Source organism: Desmodus rotundus, chromosome 12 (assembly GCF_022682495.2).
Source record: "Desmodus rotundus isolate HL8 chromosome 12, HLdesRot8A.1, whole genome shotgun sequence".
Lineage (NCBI taxonomy): Eukaryota > Metazoa > Chordata > Mammalia > Chiroptera > Phyllostomidae > Desmodus > Desmodus rotundus.
The window spans coordinates 43,565,637-43,582,537 of record NC_071398.1 but is presented as its reverse complement, the minus strand read 5'-3'; the positions used below and the strand labels follow the sequence as shown (position 1 = coordinate 43,582,537).

General features: G+C 43.5%; 1 protein-coding gene across 2 annotated transcripts; it reads right to left on the bottom strand.

The window, feature by feature from the left end:
* Positions 1-1,883: 1,883 nt before the first annotated feature.
* Positions 1,884-15,258, bottom strand: LOC112312815 (zinc finger protein 256). 2 transcript variants are annotated; one of them, XM_053914488.2, is made up of 4 exons: positions 14,959-15,258; positions 14,066-14,192; positions 9,748-9,837; positions 8,332-8,441 (listed from the first exon to the last, which is right to left on the bottom strand). In XM_053914488.2, exons 1-3 carry the CDS (start codon positions 15,043-15,045, stop codon positions 9,812-9,814), a joined length of 240 nt encoding a protein of 79 aa, XP_053770463.2. In that variant the 5' UTR covers positions 15,046-15,258; the 3' UTR covers positions 8,332-8,441; positions 9,748-9,811. The 2 variants fall into 2 exon arrangements, with proteins under 2 accessions (XP_024425152.3, XP_053770463.2); XM_024569384.3 differs by lacking the exon at positions 9,748-9,837 and having other exon boundaries at positions 1,884-8,441.
* Positions 15,259-16,901: the final 1,643 nt, after the last annotated feature.

Sequence of the window (16,901 nt, the reverse complement as noted above, 5' to 3'; positions counted from 1 at the left end):
TGACTGAACGGGCCCTGCATCTGCTGCCAGTCCTGGCACAGGGAGTCTCAGTCATCAGCTGCACCCCCCAGGCAAAACAGACACGAAATGGGTGGCACCTAAGAATTCCCCAAGATTCCCTCCACCCAGGGTGTCTCCTTGACAATTAGTCCAACTTAAGGGCGCAGATCAGGAGAAAAAAAGCCTCATTTTCTTTTGCAATGTCATTGGCCTCAATATAAACTCAAGGACAGAAAAGTCAGGCCTGTAATTCGATCTCTGACTTGCAATGCTAATCTCCAACTAGATTTTTGCAGAAGGCAAATGGAAGATATACCTTAAACTCAGAAGTTCGTGGCCCTATACCAAGACAGGGATTAAGAAAGTCTTGTAGAATGTGTGTTGCCACAAAGAGAGATGACTGAGAGAACACCTTCCTTAGCGCGGTGGTAAGAGGCTGGCCTATGTTTCTAGAGAGTCAAACAAAACCTGTGGCGAGTGCAGAACAGCCTGATACCTGGCTCACTCCACTTCTGCTTCCCTAAAAGCAGCAGCAGCTGTTCAATTTCTCCTGCTCAGCTGCAGAACTGCCCGCACCTGTCCAGGTTTACAGTCCTGCCACTACCAGGAGCGAAACTCAGTAACACCCAAACCCTAACATGTCCCCTCTGAGGGAAGTAGCAAACGGGGATCCTGGTTAAGAATTATTCGCGTATGTGTTACCTTTTCTATGTAAGTAAGAAGCTAGGACAATTCCAGAGCAAGTGAAATAGAAAAACTGAGACAAGAAAATTAAAGTTTGAGCAACTTACAACCAGCGGCTGAATCACAAGACCTTACCTACCCTAACCAGGGACACTTTGAGCACAAACGGTTCATAACTCCCCTCCCTGACCAGAGAATAAACAGATTTAATCTCCAATGTATGGAAAATAGAGAACAGAGATCCAATTGTCATTTGGGCCAGCTAACCGAGAAGGATGAAGTCAGTGGAGCAAATAAAAACAAACCCCATTAAATCAAGCCACACTCAAGATAAAAATAAAACACCATAGCACGCAAAAAAATATTCCCAAACTTTTCCCTAAGATTGTCATGGGCCAAATAGAAATAAAAAGATCTCAGGACAAAGGCTCAGGACTGGCTGGTTCTGGAGCACATCCATGCCCCTACCCTAGCATGAACTTTGTACCTCCTCCTAAACTATACCTGTCCCCACGAGATTAGCAGCCAGTGGCATCTTGACTCCAAACTACTCTCTGAATCTGCAAGGCTTCCTTTTCTCTGACTCCCTGTGAACTAAAAGCAGCCTTGCCGTGGCTCACTCCTTTCTTACAACTTTTCTAAGGAGCCAAAGCAGGGCACCACCTACTCTCCTGTTACTTCCTCTACCCTAAGTCCTTCCTTGGTTGCACTGCCCTCAGCCTTCATAAACATACTCTGAAAATCACCCGGACTCATGTTGTGAAATCTTTCCTGCACAAAGTCAAAGCCCCACACACTACAGGCTGCCTCAGGGGGACACGCTCCATGTGGGTTCCCTCCTGTAACAAGGTGACTGTGGGTACCATTTGAGAATCAGGGTTCAAATGCAAGGTGCCTCACCCAGGCCATGGGAAGTCTGATCACTGCCCACCTGTTTCACTGTGCACTGAGTGGCCAGATTCCAAAACACCCTGCCCATCCTGATGCCATCGGGTCTCCTTCAGAAACCTGTTCCATCCAAAGAGCCCCCACGATAGGAGACCAGAAAGATGGGATTACATCACACTGCAAAACAAGGGCTGATTGCATTATCAAATGACTGGACTGTTTACACTGATAAAGAATGTTAATACTGGAGGCTAAAATGAAAAGTGTCCAGTGCATTGTGTAAAATGTAGAGAAAAAACATTAAAACTTGATTCCAATACAAAAAATTTTTATTTCATAAAGCAAGAAAGGTCAGAAATGAGTGAAATTCTAACATGCATCTTTGTTGTTTCTCTGTCCTTCTGTTACAGAAAACTGCTGAAACTCCTATCACATTAGCTAGAACATAGGGTCAGACATTTAGCAGGATACAGACAGCAAACGCACATCTGAGAAAGGGCTCATCATGAATCCTTAGAAACATAATTAGGAAACAACAGTTCAATAGCAATAGAATGTAAAAAAAAAGTTTACATCAAAATATGACTGGCCAAACCAAATACTCTCTAGGATGTGGAGGAATGGAATCTCTCACACACTGCTGGAAGAATGCAAAAAGGTACAATCAGTTTAGATCAAAAATTGCTAATTTGTGTAACTTAAGCATTGACCTGCCCTATGACTCAGACTGTGCACTGAGTTACGGACAAAGGTAAACTAAAGTTATGGCTATATAAATAATTATAACAAATATTTAGCCCTGGCTGGTGTGGCTGAGTGGATTGAGTGCCGGCCTCCAAACCGAGGGGTCACTGGTTCAATTCCCAGTCAGGGCACATGCCTGGGTAGCAGGCCAGATCCCCAGTAGGCAGCACAGGAGAGGCAACCACACATTGATGTTTCTCTCCCTCTCTTTCTCCCTCCTTTCCCCTCCCTCTAAAAATAAATAAAATACACTTAAAAAACCACAAATATTTATACCAGCTTAATTTTAAATAGTCTAAAATTAGAAATAACCAAATTGAATGGATAAATGCATAGTGCTACCTTCAAAGATGAGAATATTTCTGACTTCTGGCCAAGATAGAAGGGTAGGTAGATACACTTTGCTTCCTCACACAACTGAAAGGACGAATTTAAAAACAAAAACATAACCAGAATTGCCAAAATGAACTGTGTGAAAGTCTGACACCCAAGGAGTTAAAGAAACATTCATGCAGAGTGGTAGGAGGGGCAGAGACAGGCAGCTGGGGCAGAGCTGACTGTTGCAGTTACAGACTGTGCAGGGAAGGCTCTGGATGGCAGAATGAAGGACCAACATTCATGTTCGCATAAACCATTAGGAACAACTGGAGGGTGAGACGGACCGCACAACCAAGGGTTCCAATGTGGGAAACTAAATCCTCAAAACCTCTGGCTGTAAAAAGCTATGGGTGTTGCCGTGGTGACAGTAACTCCCAGTCACACAGGACAGTCCAATGGAGGGATGCACGAGGCCCTAGAATGTACACAAGCGCACCCACCTGGGAGTTAGCACCACAGGGGTTCAATTCACTAGTGGGTATCAGCGGAGGTGACCGAAAGTGGACCGAAAGCCAAACAAACTAAAATTCCTCCCTCTCAGACCCCTACCTCATATACAGCACTTAAAACATGTTGAAGTGGGTTACTCTGCCCTGGTGAATACCTAAGGCCCCACCCCTTACCATGTAAGACCGGCACCAAGACAAAGATATATAGTCCAAATGAAAGAACACATCAAAACTCCAGAAAAACTAAGTGATGAGGAGATAGCTAACCCACGAGATGCAGAGTTCAAAACACTGGTAATCAGGATGCTCACAGAAAAGACTGAGTATGGACGCAAAAGAGAGGAAGAAGCCTATGAAAAGTGATAGAAAGATATGCAGGGAACCAACAGTGAGGGGAAGGAAACTAGGACCCCAACAATGATTTCAAACAGAAGGAAAAAATAAACATTCAACTGGAATGGGAGGAAAAAACAGGATTCCAAAAAATGAGCAAGAGGCTTAGGAACCTGTGGGACAACTTTAAACGTTCCACTGTTGAAATCATAAGGGTACCAGAAGAGGAATAGCAAGAAATAAAACAATTATTGAAAAAAGTAATGAAGGAAAACTTCCCCATCTGACCAAGGAAATAGACTTCCAGGAAGTCCAGGAAGCTCAGTGAGTACCAAAGAAATTGGACCCAAGGAGCACACCAAGACACATCATAATTAAATTATCCAAGATTAAAGATAAGAGACCCTAAAAGCAGCAAGACAAAAGAGAAAATTTACCTACAAATAGTTCCCATAAGACTATCAGTTGACTTCTCAAAAAAAAACCTTACAGACAAGAAGTATTCAAAGTCATGAAGGCAAGGACATATATCCAAAATTACTCTATCAAGCAAAGCTATCATTTAGAATGGAAGGTCAGACAAAGTGCTTCTCACATAAGGTCAAGTTGAAGGAGTTCCTCATCAATAAGACCTTATTATATGAACTATTAGAGTGACTTATCTAAGAAAAAAAGATCAAAAGTATCAACAGTAAAATGACAACAGACTCACAACTATCACCAACTGAAGCTAGAAACAAAAACAAACTAAGCAAACAGCTAGAACAGGAACAAAATAACAAATGGAGATCACACGGAGGGTTACCAGTGGGGAGGGGGAGGGAATCAAATGGGGGGAAAGGTACAGGGAATAAGAAGCATAAATGGTAGGTACAAAATAGACAAATAGAGGGAGGCTAAAAATAGTATAGGAAATGGACAAGCCAAAGAACTTATATGTATGACCCATGGACATGACCTAAGTGGGAGGGGGAATGCTGATGAGAGTGGGGTGCAGGTCAAAGGAAGAAAAGGGGAGAAAAAAATAGGACAAGTGTAATAGGAAAATCAACAAAATATGTTAAAAAGAATTATTTCTCAGCAAAAACAGATGAGTCACTAATATATCATTAATAAATCCCAAAATATATATGTAATATATATCATAGCAGAATGTTATTTGTATCATCTAAAACTAAGAAATTGCACAGCTATTTATTAGAATGGAACATAGATCATTGTTTACTTCCAGAGCTCTGACGTGTGGGAGAAATGAAAATGGCCACGAAGTAAATCCCCAGTGACAGTAATGGTCAGTACTATGACAAGGGTGATGGTTTAAATGTCATGTGTAAGTGAAGACCGCTCAAATATGATACTTGAAATATGATGTTTACTAATTGTAACATTTTAAAAGTGGATCAAGATTTTTAAAATGTGTACATGCAACTCACTTTGAAAATAGGTTTAGCAACTCTATATTCAACCCACGTTCTCATGTGGTCTGGGTCACACTTTGCCTCAATAACAGCAAATAAAGAAAAAAATAAAAAACTCACTGAAAGCAGCAGCACTGCTGGCCGGCTCAAAAGAGCTGCATCCTTGAAAAGATTCACTTTTCCTTCATTTTTCTTTCTACCAGGGCACCAGGGGCTCTGACATGAACATCTCAGAGGTGACAGAAATCCACAAACTTTTAAAAAATTTTTACTCATTTTAGAGAGAAACAGAAAGGGGGGGAGGGAGAGAGAAGGAAAAGGGGCGGGCAGAGAGAGAGGGAGGGAGGGGGAGAAAAAGACATCTGGATTTATAGTTCCACTTACACGTGCATTCATTTGTTGCTTCTTGTATGGGTCCTGACCAAGAATTGAAATCAGAACCTTGGCTTATCAAGATGATACTCTAACCAACTGAGCTACATGTACGGGGCAACAAAACCTTTTGATTACATTCAATGAAAGTGACTGAATCAACACAGGTGACTATTCACGCAGATCCTGTGATCTGTGTACACACGATCCAGAAGTCTTTTCTTAGAAACGTGTCTGGATGCACGCTGAGAAAATGCACATTCCGTCTAGTTGCCTCAGTCTCCTCCAGCACCTGTCACAGCAGCGTTTCTCTTGCAATCAGTTTCCCTCCCCTCTAGGGTGCTACCACTTGACCATCCCCCAGGGAGTTGCAGACATTATGGCACATGGCCCTTTGCAAGGCCTGGGCCAGAGATTCCCTACAAAAATACTGCCATCCTTTACAAGAAAAAAACTCATGCTGCTCCCAGACATACTGAGGTTGTCATAGTGACCCCCTCCTTGCAGTGATCTCCATGTCTGCTGACACTCACAGCATTGAAGCTTCTCAAAACAACTACAGAGCCCGCAGTCCTGCCTGGGGGACAAGAGCAGGAATGCAAGTCTGGCAAACAACACTGAGTTGATTTCTGCACCAAACTGTCCCCACAGAGGCAGAGAAAGTTGACACACACATGAAAGTTCTTCAGGTCTTTATGCCTGAGGGGTCCCAGACTGCTTATAAACTACCCCACACAGTAAGTGGAGCACCCAAGATAAAAAAGACTTGTGAAAAAGTCCTCCATTATTTTACCAAGCCAAAGACATCAGCTTGGCAGTACATGAATTGGTGTTTGGACATGCAAAAATGACCACTGGTTATGTAAAGAACGCATGTCCCTCAAAAATGCTGTCCTCCTATAAGCTGACATCTGAATTCAGATGATGATTTCTGGGACAAAATTGAGCCACGTCAATGAGCCAAGTAGTGAGAGCACAGGGAAAAAAGACCTAAGGAGCTAGGCTACTCCTAATTTTCTCCAACAAATCACAGACAGTTACCTTTTCTGAGCAGATCAGGCAAGATGACTCATGTAATCTCTTTGAAGCTTATAGATGGTACATGGTAAATAACTTCAGCAACAGAAATATACAGCGACATGGATACAGAAAAACACCTGGGCACATAGAGAAAGTGCAACATGTACAACATGCTTCACATATGAAAGGTAATCATGGGAACCTCCTTACTGTGGATGCTTGCCTGTATGAGATTTAATTCAGACAAGGCTTCACAGAATTCCCTGTTATGGTTAAAAAGAAAAAAAAAAGCCCTGTACACGTCCGAACATCAAAGACCTTCTGCACATTCACTGTACTAATAAGGCCTTTTTCTTGTGTGAAATCTCTCATGAGAGCACAGACTAATTTTACTGTGGTAAGTTTTCCCACACTCTGCCCTCATAAGGCTTTTATCTTGTATGACTATTCTGATGATAACGTAGGCCAGCACGACTGCGGTAAATTTTCCCACATTTACTGCACTCATGAGACCTTTCTCCTGTGTGAAAACTCTGATGACAAACAAGGCCAGTTTTACTGTGATAAGACTTGCCACATTCACTGCACTCATAAGGCTTATGTCCTGTGTGAATATTCTGGTGACGGCAAAGTTCACTCTTTCGAAAGAAAGATTTCCCACATTCACTGCATTCATAGGGCCGTTCTCCAGTGTGAAGTCTCTGATGAGAATGAAGTGTATTCCTTCGGAAGAAGGATTTCCCACATTCGCTGCACTCATAAGGCCTTTCTCCAGTGTGAAAACTCTCATGAGAGCGAAGGCCACTTTTACTGCGATAGGACTTCCCACATTCACTGCATTCGTAAGGCCTTTCTCCAGTGTGAACTCTCTGATGACAACGAAGTGAATTCTTTCTGAAGAAAGATTTCCCACATTCACTGCACTCATAAGGCATTTCTCTAGTGTGAAGTTGCTGATGAGAACAAAGATCATTTCTTGTAAAAGATTTCTCACATTCGCTGTAAGCATAAGGCCTTTCCCCTGTGTGAAATCTCTGATGATATTGGAAGTTAGTGCCTTTGGTGAATGATTTCCCACACTCACTACATTCATAAGACCTTTCTCTAGTGTGAAGTCTCTGATGACGACGAAGTGAATTCTTTGGTAAAAAAGATTTCCCACATTCATTACACTCATAAGGTCTTTCTCCAGTGTGAAGTCTCTGATGAGACAGAAGGTGATCGCTTCTGGTAAAAGATTTCCCACATTCACTGCACGTATAAGGCTTTTCCCCTGTGTGAACTCTCTGATGACAATGGAAGCGAGTGCTAGTGGTGAAAGATTTCCCACATTCCCTACATTCATAAGACCTTTCTCCAGTGTGAATTTTCTCATGAAAATAAAGGCTACCTCTTGCTTTAAAAGATTTCCCACACTCACTGCACTGATAGGGCCTTTCTCCAGTATGAACTGTCTGATGACAACGAAGTTGAGACAATTTTTTAAAAGATTTCCCACATTCACTGCACTGATGTCGTTTTTCTCCACTGGGAACTCTCTGACAATAACAACAGCTAGAAACTCTGGAGAAATGGTTTCCACCACCACGGCACACAAAACACTGTCTTCCAGTATGCACACCCAGCTTTTGAACATATGTGTGGTTGCAACCAATGGCATTTTTACATTCACTCAGGGTGAAGTAATTTTCTCTGCTTTGAATAGTCTCTCCAGATGGTGAGATCTCATTTGGCCTGTCCATGATGTGAGTAGCCTCTCGTTGGAGATGTTCTGACTTGGTAAGGATGTCTGGTCCAACCTCCCCACAGGTAAAAAGCTCCTGGGATGCACTGACATTGCAGCCCTCAGCAAGTAGGATCCTGTCCCCACCTCTTCTGAAAGGCTTCTCTCTCCCGTGGTGCTCTTGCTGCTGGTGACACTTTGTATTGAAGTAAAATCGTTTTGCACATGCCCCACACCGCAACAGTTTCTGGCTGTGTTGTGTTTCCTGCTCCTCAGTCAAGTGGAAAATGTATCTCAGCACTGGCCCAAACCTCTCACACGCGTGGCTCTTCCAGGAACACAAAGCCACCTTGGGATTCTCTGTCTGTACCACTCTTACAGAAATGTTTTGTTCAATCAGTTCTTCCACATCCTCTGCTCCACAGCAGCAACCTGAACAAAAGGAAACACTGGTGAAGTATATGTTGACCTTAGGAAGAAGGAATATCCTCATCATAAATGGCCAGCTCTCACAGCTAGGCATGATGCTATGAAGTCATTTTCAAGAGATGTGAGGTACACACTGAAGAAGTGGCTGTTATACATTACTTGGCCAAAAAGTTCAACAGTGTTGGTGACCTCACCAAGGAAGAGACATGAGCGTAGGATGAAACGCAAAGTAGATAGTCAGGGTCTATTGCTATTCTTCCACAAATGGCTTCCTGTATGGTCTTTCCTGATTTGAGGTAACGCTATATAGAATAATTCGAATGAGCTCAACCTCACCAAGATCAATTGTACTAGATTCTGTGATGTTCAACATCAAAGTAATGATATGTGTGCACTCCAAGGGTCTGTAAGCATGGACCTAAGTTAGAGTGAAGTAAAAAAACAAAACAAAATAAAACCTGCAATAGAAAGAGTTGAGGGTCTGGCTGGTGTGCCTCAGTGGATCGAGTGCCAGACTGCAAACTAAAAGGTCGCTGATTCAATTCCTAGTCAGAACACATGTAGGTTGCGGGCCAGGCCCCTGGTTGGGGGCACACAAGAGGCAACCAATTGATGTACCTCTCACACGTCACATGCTTCTCTCCCTCTTATTGTCCCTCCTTCCCCACTCTCTAAAAATATATATAAACTTTAAAGCCCCTGTGCCAAACCTATTCCAACAGCCCTTCACCAAAACGTGACAGGCCCTGTGTCCACTCTGTCATGGATAGAGCTGTGTTTCTCCTGGAATGCTCAAATGAAACATCCCCTTAAATCCCAGTGCAGCCATTGCATGCAATACAGATGATATAAATTTAAAGAGTAAAACTGAAGAGGTGGATGGCTACCATTGTGGTAGAAAACAAAGCACAAGAGACCACAGAGAAAAGGTTTGTGAGTGACTTCAGCAAGATGGAGAATAAGACATAGGATAGTTCTCCCTTCTTCCACAACAAGTAGATGGCTATCCACAAACCAAATCAATCATGGAGGAGAGGAAAATAAATCTAATTAAGACAAATAGAAAATCATCTTTGACCAGGTAGCTCAGTTGGATACAGCAGTAGTTCCGAACCTGAGCCATGGACCCGTACAAGTCTGTAGACTGTTAGGAACTGTGCTGCAAGTGAAGGTACCCTGAGCTCAGCCTCCTGTCTCCTCCCTGCCCCTTCCACAGCAGGTGAGCAAGAAGTTCACTTCAGTTGCACCTCCCAGTTCCCCTCCCCTCAACGCCTTGCACTCCCATGCTCCCCCATTCCCCCCCACCAACCTTCTGGTAAACAGGATCCTAGTGCCAAAAAAGTTGGAGACAGCTGGGTTAGTGCATCGACCCCCTAAGCCAAGGTTGTGGTTTTGATCCCTGGTCAAGGCACATACAAGAAAAAAACAGTGAATGCTAAATCATAGGAAAAGCAAACCGATGGTTTACCATTTTTCTACCTTTTCCTTACTCTCTAAAATCAATTCATAAACAAATGAAGACAAAAGACAAGGAGCAAAGGGAAGTGCAAAAAACATAGAAGAGCACAGAAAAGAACACAGGGAGGGTGGGTTGCCAAAGAAGTTTGAAGACAGCAAGGATCAAAAACAAGAGTCACAGTTACGTCTATCAGTTGCTGTGATAGCACCAGGTTGGCCTTAGTGGACTGTTCTGTGAAAGACACTGGAAATTTTTGTTTTGAAGAACCAGGGAAGCTCTGTACCATCTGTGAACTCCCCATGCTTTACAAATCAGAGGACCCTACAGTTTCTCAGCATGAAACCCAAAACACATCCCTTTGTCCACAACCTACTCCAGGAAGAACCAAAAACTACCAAAGACTTCAAAACCCTTGACTATCACTGAAAAGAAATGCTGCCAAAGCAACAGTTGACCTGTACATTTTTCTGTTATTCTGACCTCAGCTCATGTAGCACCAAGGAGACTAGGTTGGTGGGACTTGTCTGAAGATTGAGACACAACAAAGACTCAGCCAATCTCGAAATCCACATGTAGATGAATCTACCCCTTTTAGCCAGAATTGGTCCATAAAATTGAAAGGAGTTACTGCTTCATTAAAGGATAGACATTAATAGAGGATTAAAACAAATACCAAAAGAAAGGACACGACCAACAGAACATAATAATTTACCAATAATCAATCACAAACAAATGGATTTCAATGTACAGCTTGATAAGGAACGAAAATATTTACTTTCAAAAATATCCATGAGCCACCAGAGAATACAAGGGAACCAACTTAAAGAAGAAACTGGCATGAGAACAATAGGAGAATATCAGGTAGACAGAAAAATTTAAATAATAAAACAGCACTGATGGGTGTGGCTCAGTGGATTGAATGCCATCCTGTGGACCAAACATTTGTCAGTTCAATTCCTAGTCAGGGCACATGCCTGGGTAGAAGGCCTGGTACCCAGTGGGGCCCATGTGAGAGGCAACCACACATTGATGTTTCTCTCCCTCTCTTCTCTTTCCCTTTGCCTCTCTCTAAAAACAAATAAATAAAAATCTTTAATTGAAAAAAAGATAAAAAGAAATGAGGAGTCGTAAACAGGTGCTCAGTCAGTTGGAGCATCATCCCGAACATCCAAAAGATTGTGGGTTTCATTCCAGGTCAGAGCACACAAGTAGGTTGCTTGTTCGGTGCAAGTTTAGGGCGTATATAGGAGGCAACAAAGCAATTTTCTCTCACATCCATGATTCTCTCTCTTGCACCCTGTCTCTCTAAAATCAATATAAATATCCACAGGTCAGGATTCAAAAGTACACAAAGGAATGAAGAAGGCAGACCACTTTATAATAGCATCAAAATCAAAATATGTACAAATAAATTCAGCCAATAGGGAGAAATGGATGCACCTGAACACTATGAGTCAGGCATAAAAGAAAAGGAAGAAAAGTCACATGTGTGCAAAGACAGTCAGTGTTCTTGGATTTTAAAGTTTAATATCATTACCATGTCTGTACGACTCAAATCGATCTACAGATGAAACACAATTTTGGTGAGAATTCCAAAGGCATTTTACACAGAAATAACAAAAGAATCTTGAAATGTATATGACCATCAAAAGACTTCAAATAGCAAAAGCAAATTGTGATGGCATCACACTTCCTGACTTCAATCTACAACAGAGCCACAGCCACTGTTGGGAACTGCCCTGCCTGGTTTCAGAGGCTATAACCCCCCATGGTTAAGGCTGAGTCAGAGTTGGGACCATAAGCCACTAAGGAGACAAAGCTTATCTCCCTGGCAGAAGTGCCACCTCTGCCCACTTCACCCTGCTTGGCCCTGAGATTAACCAGTTAGCCAATGACGGGTAAGAATCCTCAAGGGAGGATCAACCTAAGACAGGCTCTGGTCACCAGGGATAAGCTCGCAGGGAAGGACCTGGGGGGGGGGGGCTGTGGCAAAAGTGGGTGATGGACCCTCGCCCCTCGGCTTTGAAATAGCCTGAGTCCTCATTCTGTCTGCAAGTAGTCTCTTGGCTACTTTACTTCCCTTGCCTGACTTAAGCCTAAAGCGGTAACAGAGGGCGGTGCAGTCCTGTGCTGGGAGGGGAGGATTCCCTGGGGAATCAGGCCTAAGAAAAGTACTACATTCTTGTGAAACCTACTTAATTTGTACACTCAGCTTAAAAGATAAGGGTCCAGACCTGAGATGAGTCTGGCCCTAAAGTTTTATGGCCCTCTAGCTGATTGGCTGTAACTCAGAATAAGCCCTCAAGGTTCTCTGTAAATCCTGTATTGTTTAATCCTTACTGGCTGACAATGATTGATGAGCTTTATCTGCATTCCTATGCGGAAAGAACCTAATAAAAGCCCATGGAGGGAAAGGCTCTGGGCCCTTCTCCTTTGAGAGATCGGCCACCTCTCCTCCCCAAGCAGATCATGTCTTAGTAGATTTATTCTTCATCCATGGCAGACCGGGCGGCTGTGTTAAAGCTCCCCGACAAGCCACCAAACCATGTGTCATTAAAATGAACACAGACCAATAGAACACAGTAGGAAACATAGAAATAAACACAGTCAGTGATGTTCAACTAATCTTTGACCAAAAAACGCAAGACATATGAGAAGGAAAAACAGTGTGCTTAGTAAATACTGTTGGGAAAAATGGACATTCACGTGTAAAACAACAAAACTGGACACCACTGATAAAAAGGAGCTCAAACTTCATGAAAAATTCAGTGTCAGTCATGAAACTTAAAACTTCTTCAGAAAACCTAGAGAAGTTTTAGACATTTGCTTTGTTAAAATCAAATAATTACTTTTTAAAAGATTTTTACTCACTTTTCTTCTCAAAAGAAGGGAAGAGAGGGAGAGAAACACCAATGTGAGAAAGAAAAATCAATCTGTTGCCTCCCACATGCAAACAACTGGGATCCTGGACTGCAACCCAGCATGTGCCCTGACCTCGAATCCAACAGGCGACCTTCCAGTTTGCAGGACTCAGCCACAGCAGTCAGGGCTGAAGATTTGTTTTTGAAATAATCTTTTAAATGTGAAAACCACCACTAGGCAAAAAAGCAAATGTAAACAGACTGCACTAGGACAGATGAAAAAACTTCTTCACAGGTCAGCACTTAACATAATGAAATGAAAAGGCAGCCCTGACCAGTGTGGCTCAGGGGGTTGGGCACCATCCCTCAAAACTAAAGGTGGCCTGTTGGATTCCCTGTCAGGGCACACGACTGGATGGGAGGGTCAGTCCCTGATGAGGGCAGGAGAGAGAGGGGAAGGGGCAATGTTTCTCTCTCACATCACTGTTTTTCTCCTTCTCTCCTCCTCTAGCTAAAAATAGAAGTCAATATAATATAAAAATAATAATCATCATAATAAAAAAGAAATAAGGCAATCTCAGGATGGGACAAAATACTTTCAAACCATATAAAAATATGGCTTGGAGATATTGTGGACTCAGGTCAGAAAAAGTCACATAAACTTATGAAGGCTATTAACAAAGTAACACCTTAGTTTAATAAACAAAAAGGAAAACCCTCTACATAACTTACTTAAAAATAATTTATCCCTAAACACTGGTACCCAGCATTTCAGCCTGATGAAAAATTGTCAACATTACACATGCTGAATGCAGGGATGCCATATTGAAAGTGGTAAAAAGATAAAAAATAAAAAATAAAGCAGTATCTGCAAAGCAAAATTAATGAAATGGGAAAAGCTGCGTACCAGTGGGTGAAAAGGAATTTATAAAATATACAAGGTATTAAAAACACTCATTAGCCAAAGTTGTAGAGACACTTTTCCAAAATATGTATATACAAAGGACCAACAGTAAGAGAAAAAATACTTTTTTGTCATGAATCAAGGTGGTATTTATTAGTGTCCATGCAACATTACAAACCACAAATCCCTCCCTGTGCCTTCAGTACAACATGGATTGGTATTGCAGCGTGAGAAAATAGTGCTGCAAACAAACCAATGCTTCCAAGGAAAGCCCCTGCTCAGGAAACTGGGAAATCCAGCAGAGCTTACAGTCCACGTGTGAGGAGAGAGCACCCCCTACAGAGCAGGGGGCATGAGGAAATGCAAAGCCTGCTCCACACCACGGGCAGAGTGAAGGCATTACCCAGTGAAGATACAAGTTCAAAGTTCTGCAGCATCACATCCAGGTACAGGCGTCTCTGAGCCTCATCAAGGAGACGCCATTCTTCCCTGGAGAAGTACAGGGCAATGTCCGCAAAGGCCACACCGACCTGTCAGAATCGACACAATGAATCAATAGCTGCCTATCTGAGAACCGCGATATTACTTCTTACAAATATTTCCCTGGCTGTATTTCCTCCAGGGCTCCCCAGTTCAGTGTATACACCAGGCATTAATGACAGCACTGCTCCCATTAATTACTGTTAGCACGATCAACAACAGTCTCCCAGAACAGGCCTCCAAGTCACAGCCAAACATGAGCTTATGATTCCCCCCCATATCCTGCCACCACGGCCCAGGATCTCCAGCTCACACTCTCTCTAGCTGTGCACACCATTGTGGAATGTCTGTCTCCTTCACATCTTCACACCCCAGGTCCACTCCCTCAGTTCTGCCACCTTCCGGCTGCACACAACACGGGCATCTCTCTGGACCCACCCATGAACCAGGCACACGGCAGACAGAGTGCTTGTTAATGATGTTCCAGCAGGACCCAGCACAACCCCAGTTTTCTCTTGGATCCCACACCCGGCACAACCCCGAATGATTGGCGCTGAAGTCCACCCTGCGTCCCCTTTGCTCTTTGCTTTAACAGGCACCACCCGGATCCGCGTGGGAGTTTCAGATACGAATAAGCCTTGTCCACGCTGCACTGTACTGGCTGAGCCCGCAGAAACCACAGCACTGCTCTCTGCAGTGAGCCTTCGTCTCGGACCCACCCGCGAAGCTGGGCTGCAGGGCGTCGGCACAGGGATGCGGGGTTCGGGGTGGTGAGGCGCTTGAGGTGGGCGGAGGTGTGGGGGGACGCGCACTCACCTCAGCCGGGCGCCTCCGGGACGCCGCCAACGCACTCCGAGCTCCAGGCAGGGCGGTAGCGGCCGGAGAGGAGGCCGCCCCGGCCATGGCGACCCCTGTCTCGGCCCTGGCGCGGGCCACCCGGGCAGCGTCGCCCAGCTTCTTCCTCTCGGGAGAGCTTTGTGGACCGAGACTCTGGCGTTTTCCCCGCCCCGGTGTCTCCACCAGCACCCAGCGAACCGTTCTCAGCGCTTAATTGAGAGGATTCTGGCGGAAGCAAATTGCCCGCCACAGGGAGGTTGACGCCGGAAGTCCGGCCGCTGCCAGTGTGTCCCAACGGAAATGACTTCTATTACCCCCTGCCCGCCCCCCCCCCCCCCCCCCCCGCCACCCGTCATTGGGTAGGCGGGGCAGTATTCCGTGCACCCGCTCCTGAGACTCCAAGGCGGTGACCAGGGATTCTCGCACGTCACTGCAGTAGAAATGACCAAGACCTCGCTAAAGGGGCTGGGAAATGTCGGGTTCCCATGAAGAACTCTTCTTGAATATGGCTAAAGAAAGTCATCATCTTTTCCTGGTGAAGGGGCTTGAGTCCTTTTTAATTAAAACAAATTATCTCTTATCCCAACACAGGGCGTCATAATACAAAAGGTATACCTGCATGGCAGAGTCCTGAAAATATTTACACCAATGACCTACTTACACCATCATATATGTACGTACAAGTATAACACACGACTGTAGGAGAAGCCTTGAAAGAAAAAAGAACTAAATGCATAATATAAACAGTAAGGGGAATTCTGTTGTTCAGTTATAACTTAAACATCAATTTACCAATTAAGGTAAATAATTTAAGTGAGAGAACTGAATTCTGACAGTGACTGGTGTGTTTGTTAATGTGTAAATGCATTTGTATTTATCAAACGAAAGAATTTGTTTTTTACCAACATATTTAAGACATGAGGTGAAATGATACCTCACACATTCTCAATGTCTCATATTACAAACATGTGTGTACCTTACAGTTAGGGTAAAAGAATCATATATTTCTAATGATACTTTATCTACCTATAGCTCAGACACTTCAAAAATCACATGACCCATTATCTGTAACAAGTAATTATGGGTATGCATATGTGCAATAAACATTAAATTTCATTATAATTAGGTAAGAAGCATTTCCTATTGAAAATTTCACAGCAGCCTTAGCTGGTGTGGCTCAGTGGATTGAGTGCCAGGCTGTGAACAAAAGGGTGGCCAGGTCAATTGCTAGTCAGGGCACATGCCTGGGGTGACAGCCAGGTCCCCAGCTGGAGATGTGCAAGAGGCAACCACATATTGATGTTTCTCTCCCTCTCTCCCTCCCTCACAAATCTCTAAAAATAAAAAAATAAAATCTGTTGAAAAACGGAAAATTTAAGAGCTAATATCATACTGAAATAGAAACCACAATTTGAAATAACTGAGCTAAGTAATGTACCAGAGTTGAGAATCTGCAGTGTTCTCACCCTAACTTTTTTGCCAGTAAGAATCTCCAGTCCCATGGAGACACTGTCATTGCATTAACCAATGTAACTGTCATCATTTATGAGGAAAGGCGGTGAAATCCTGAAGTGAAAAACTTTTCTCACAGACTCAGATACCCACATTCCCAAACCACACAACACTGCAGCCGTCCTGGCACTAAATGTAAATTTGGTACATTGTCCTTGCTTCCAAACACATGTTATACTCTTAGGTTTGTGGAATAGACCTTCTCTAGAAAATTCAGTAAGTAATGTCATATGCAAATACAGGTGAAATGATCTTTATTTCCTGGCAGAGATGAGATCTTTGAATCCAAAACCTTTTTTTGGAATCAGATGCCAACTTGCAACACTTTCATGGATGACCACCTTTCTAGACATCTTGGTAGCAAAATCCCCAAAACCCCACAAATTCCCCCAAATCCCAAACCCCTACAA

What these genes read in the sequence shown, in the direction of transcription:
- LOC112312815 (XM_024569384.3), bottom strand. Translation starts at nt 15,045, where the DNA reads ATGGCCGGGGCGGCCTCCTCTCCGGCCGCTACCGCCCTGCCTGGAGCT. An exon ending in CCCGGAGGCGCCCGGCTGAG is followed by an intron (nt 14,193 to 14,958) that starts GTGAGTGCGCGT and finishes CGATTCTGACAG; the next exon opens with GTCGGTGTGGCCTTTGCGGA. An exon ending in TGAACTTGTATCTTCACTGG is followed by an intron (nt 8,442 to 14,065) that starts GTAATGCCTTCA and finishes CCTTTTGTTCAG; the next exon opens with GTTGCTGCTGTGGAGCAGAG.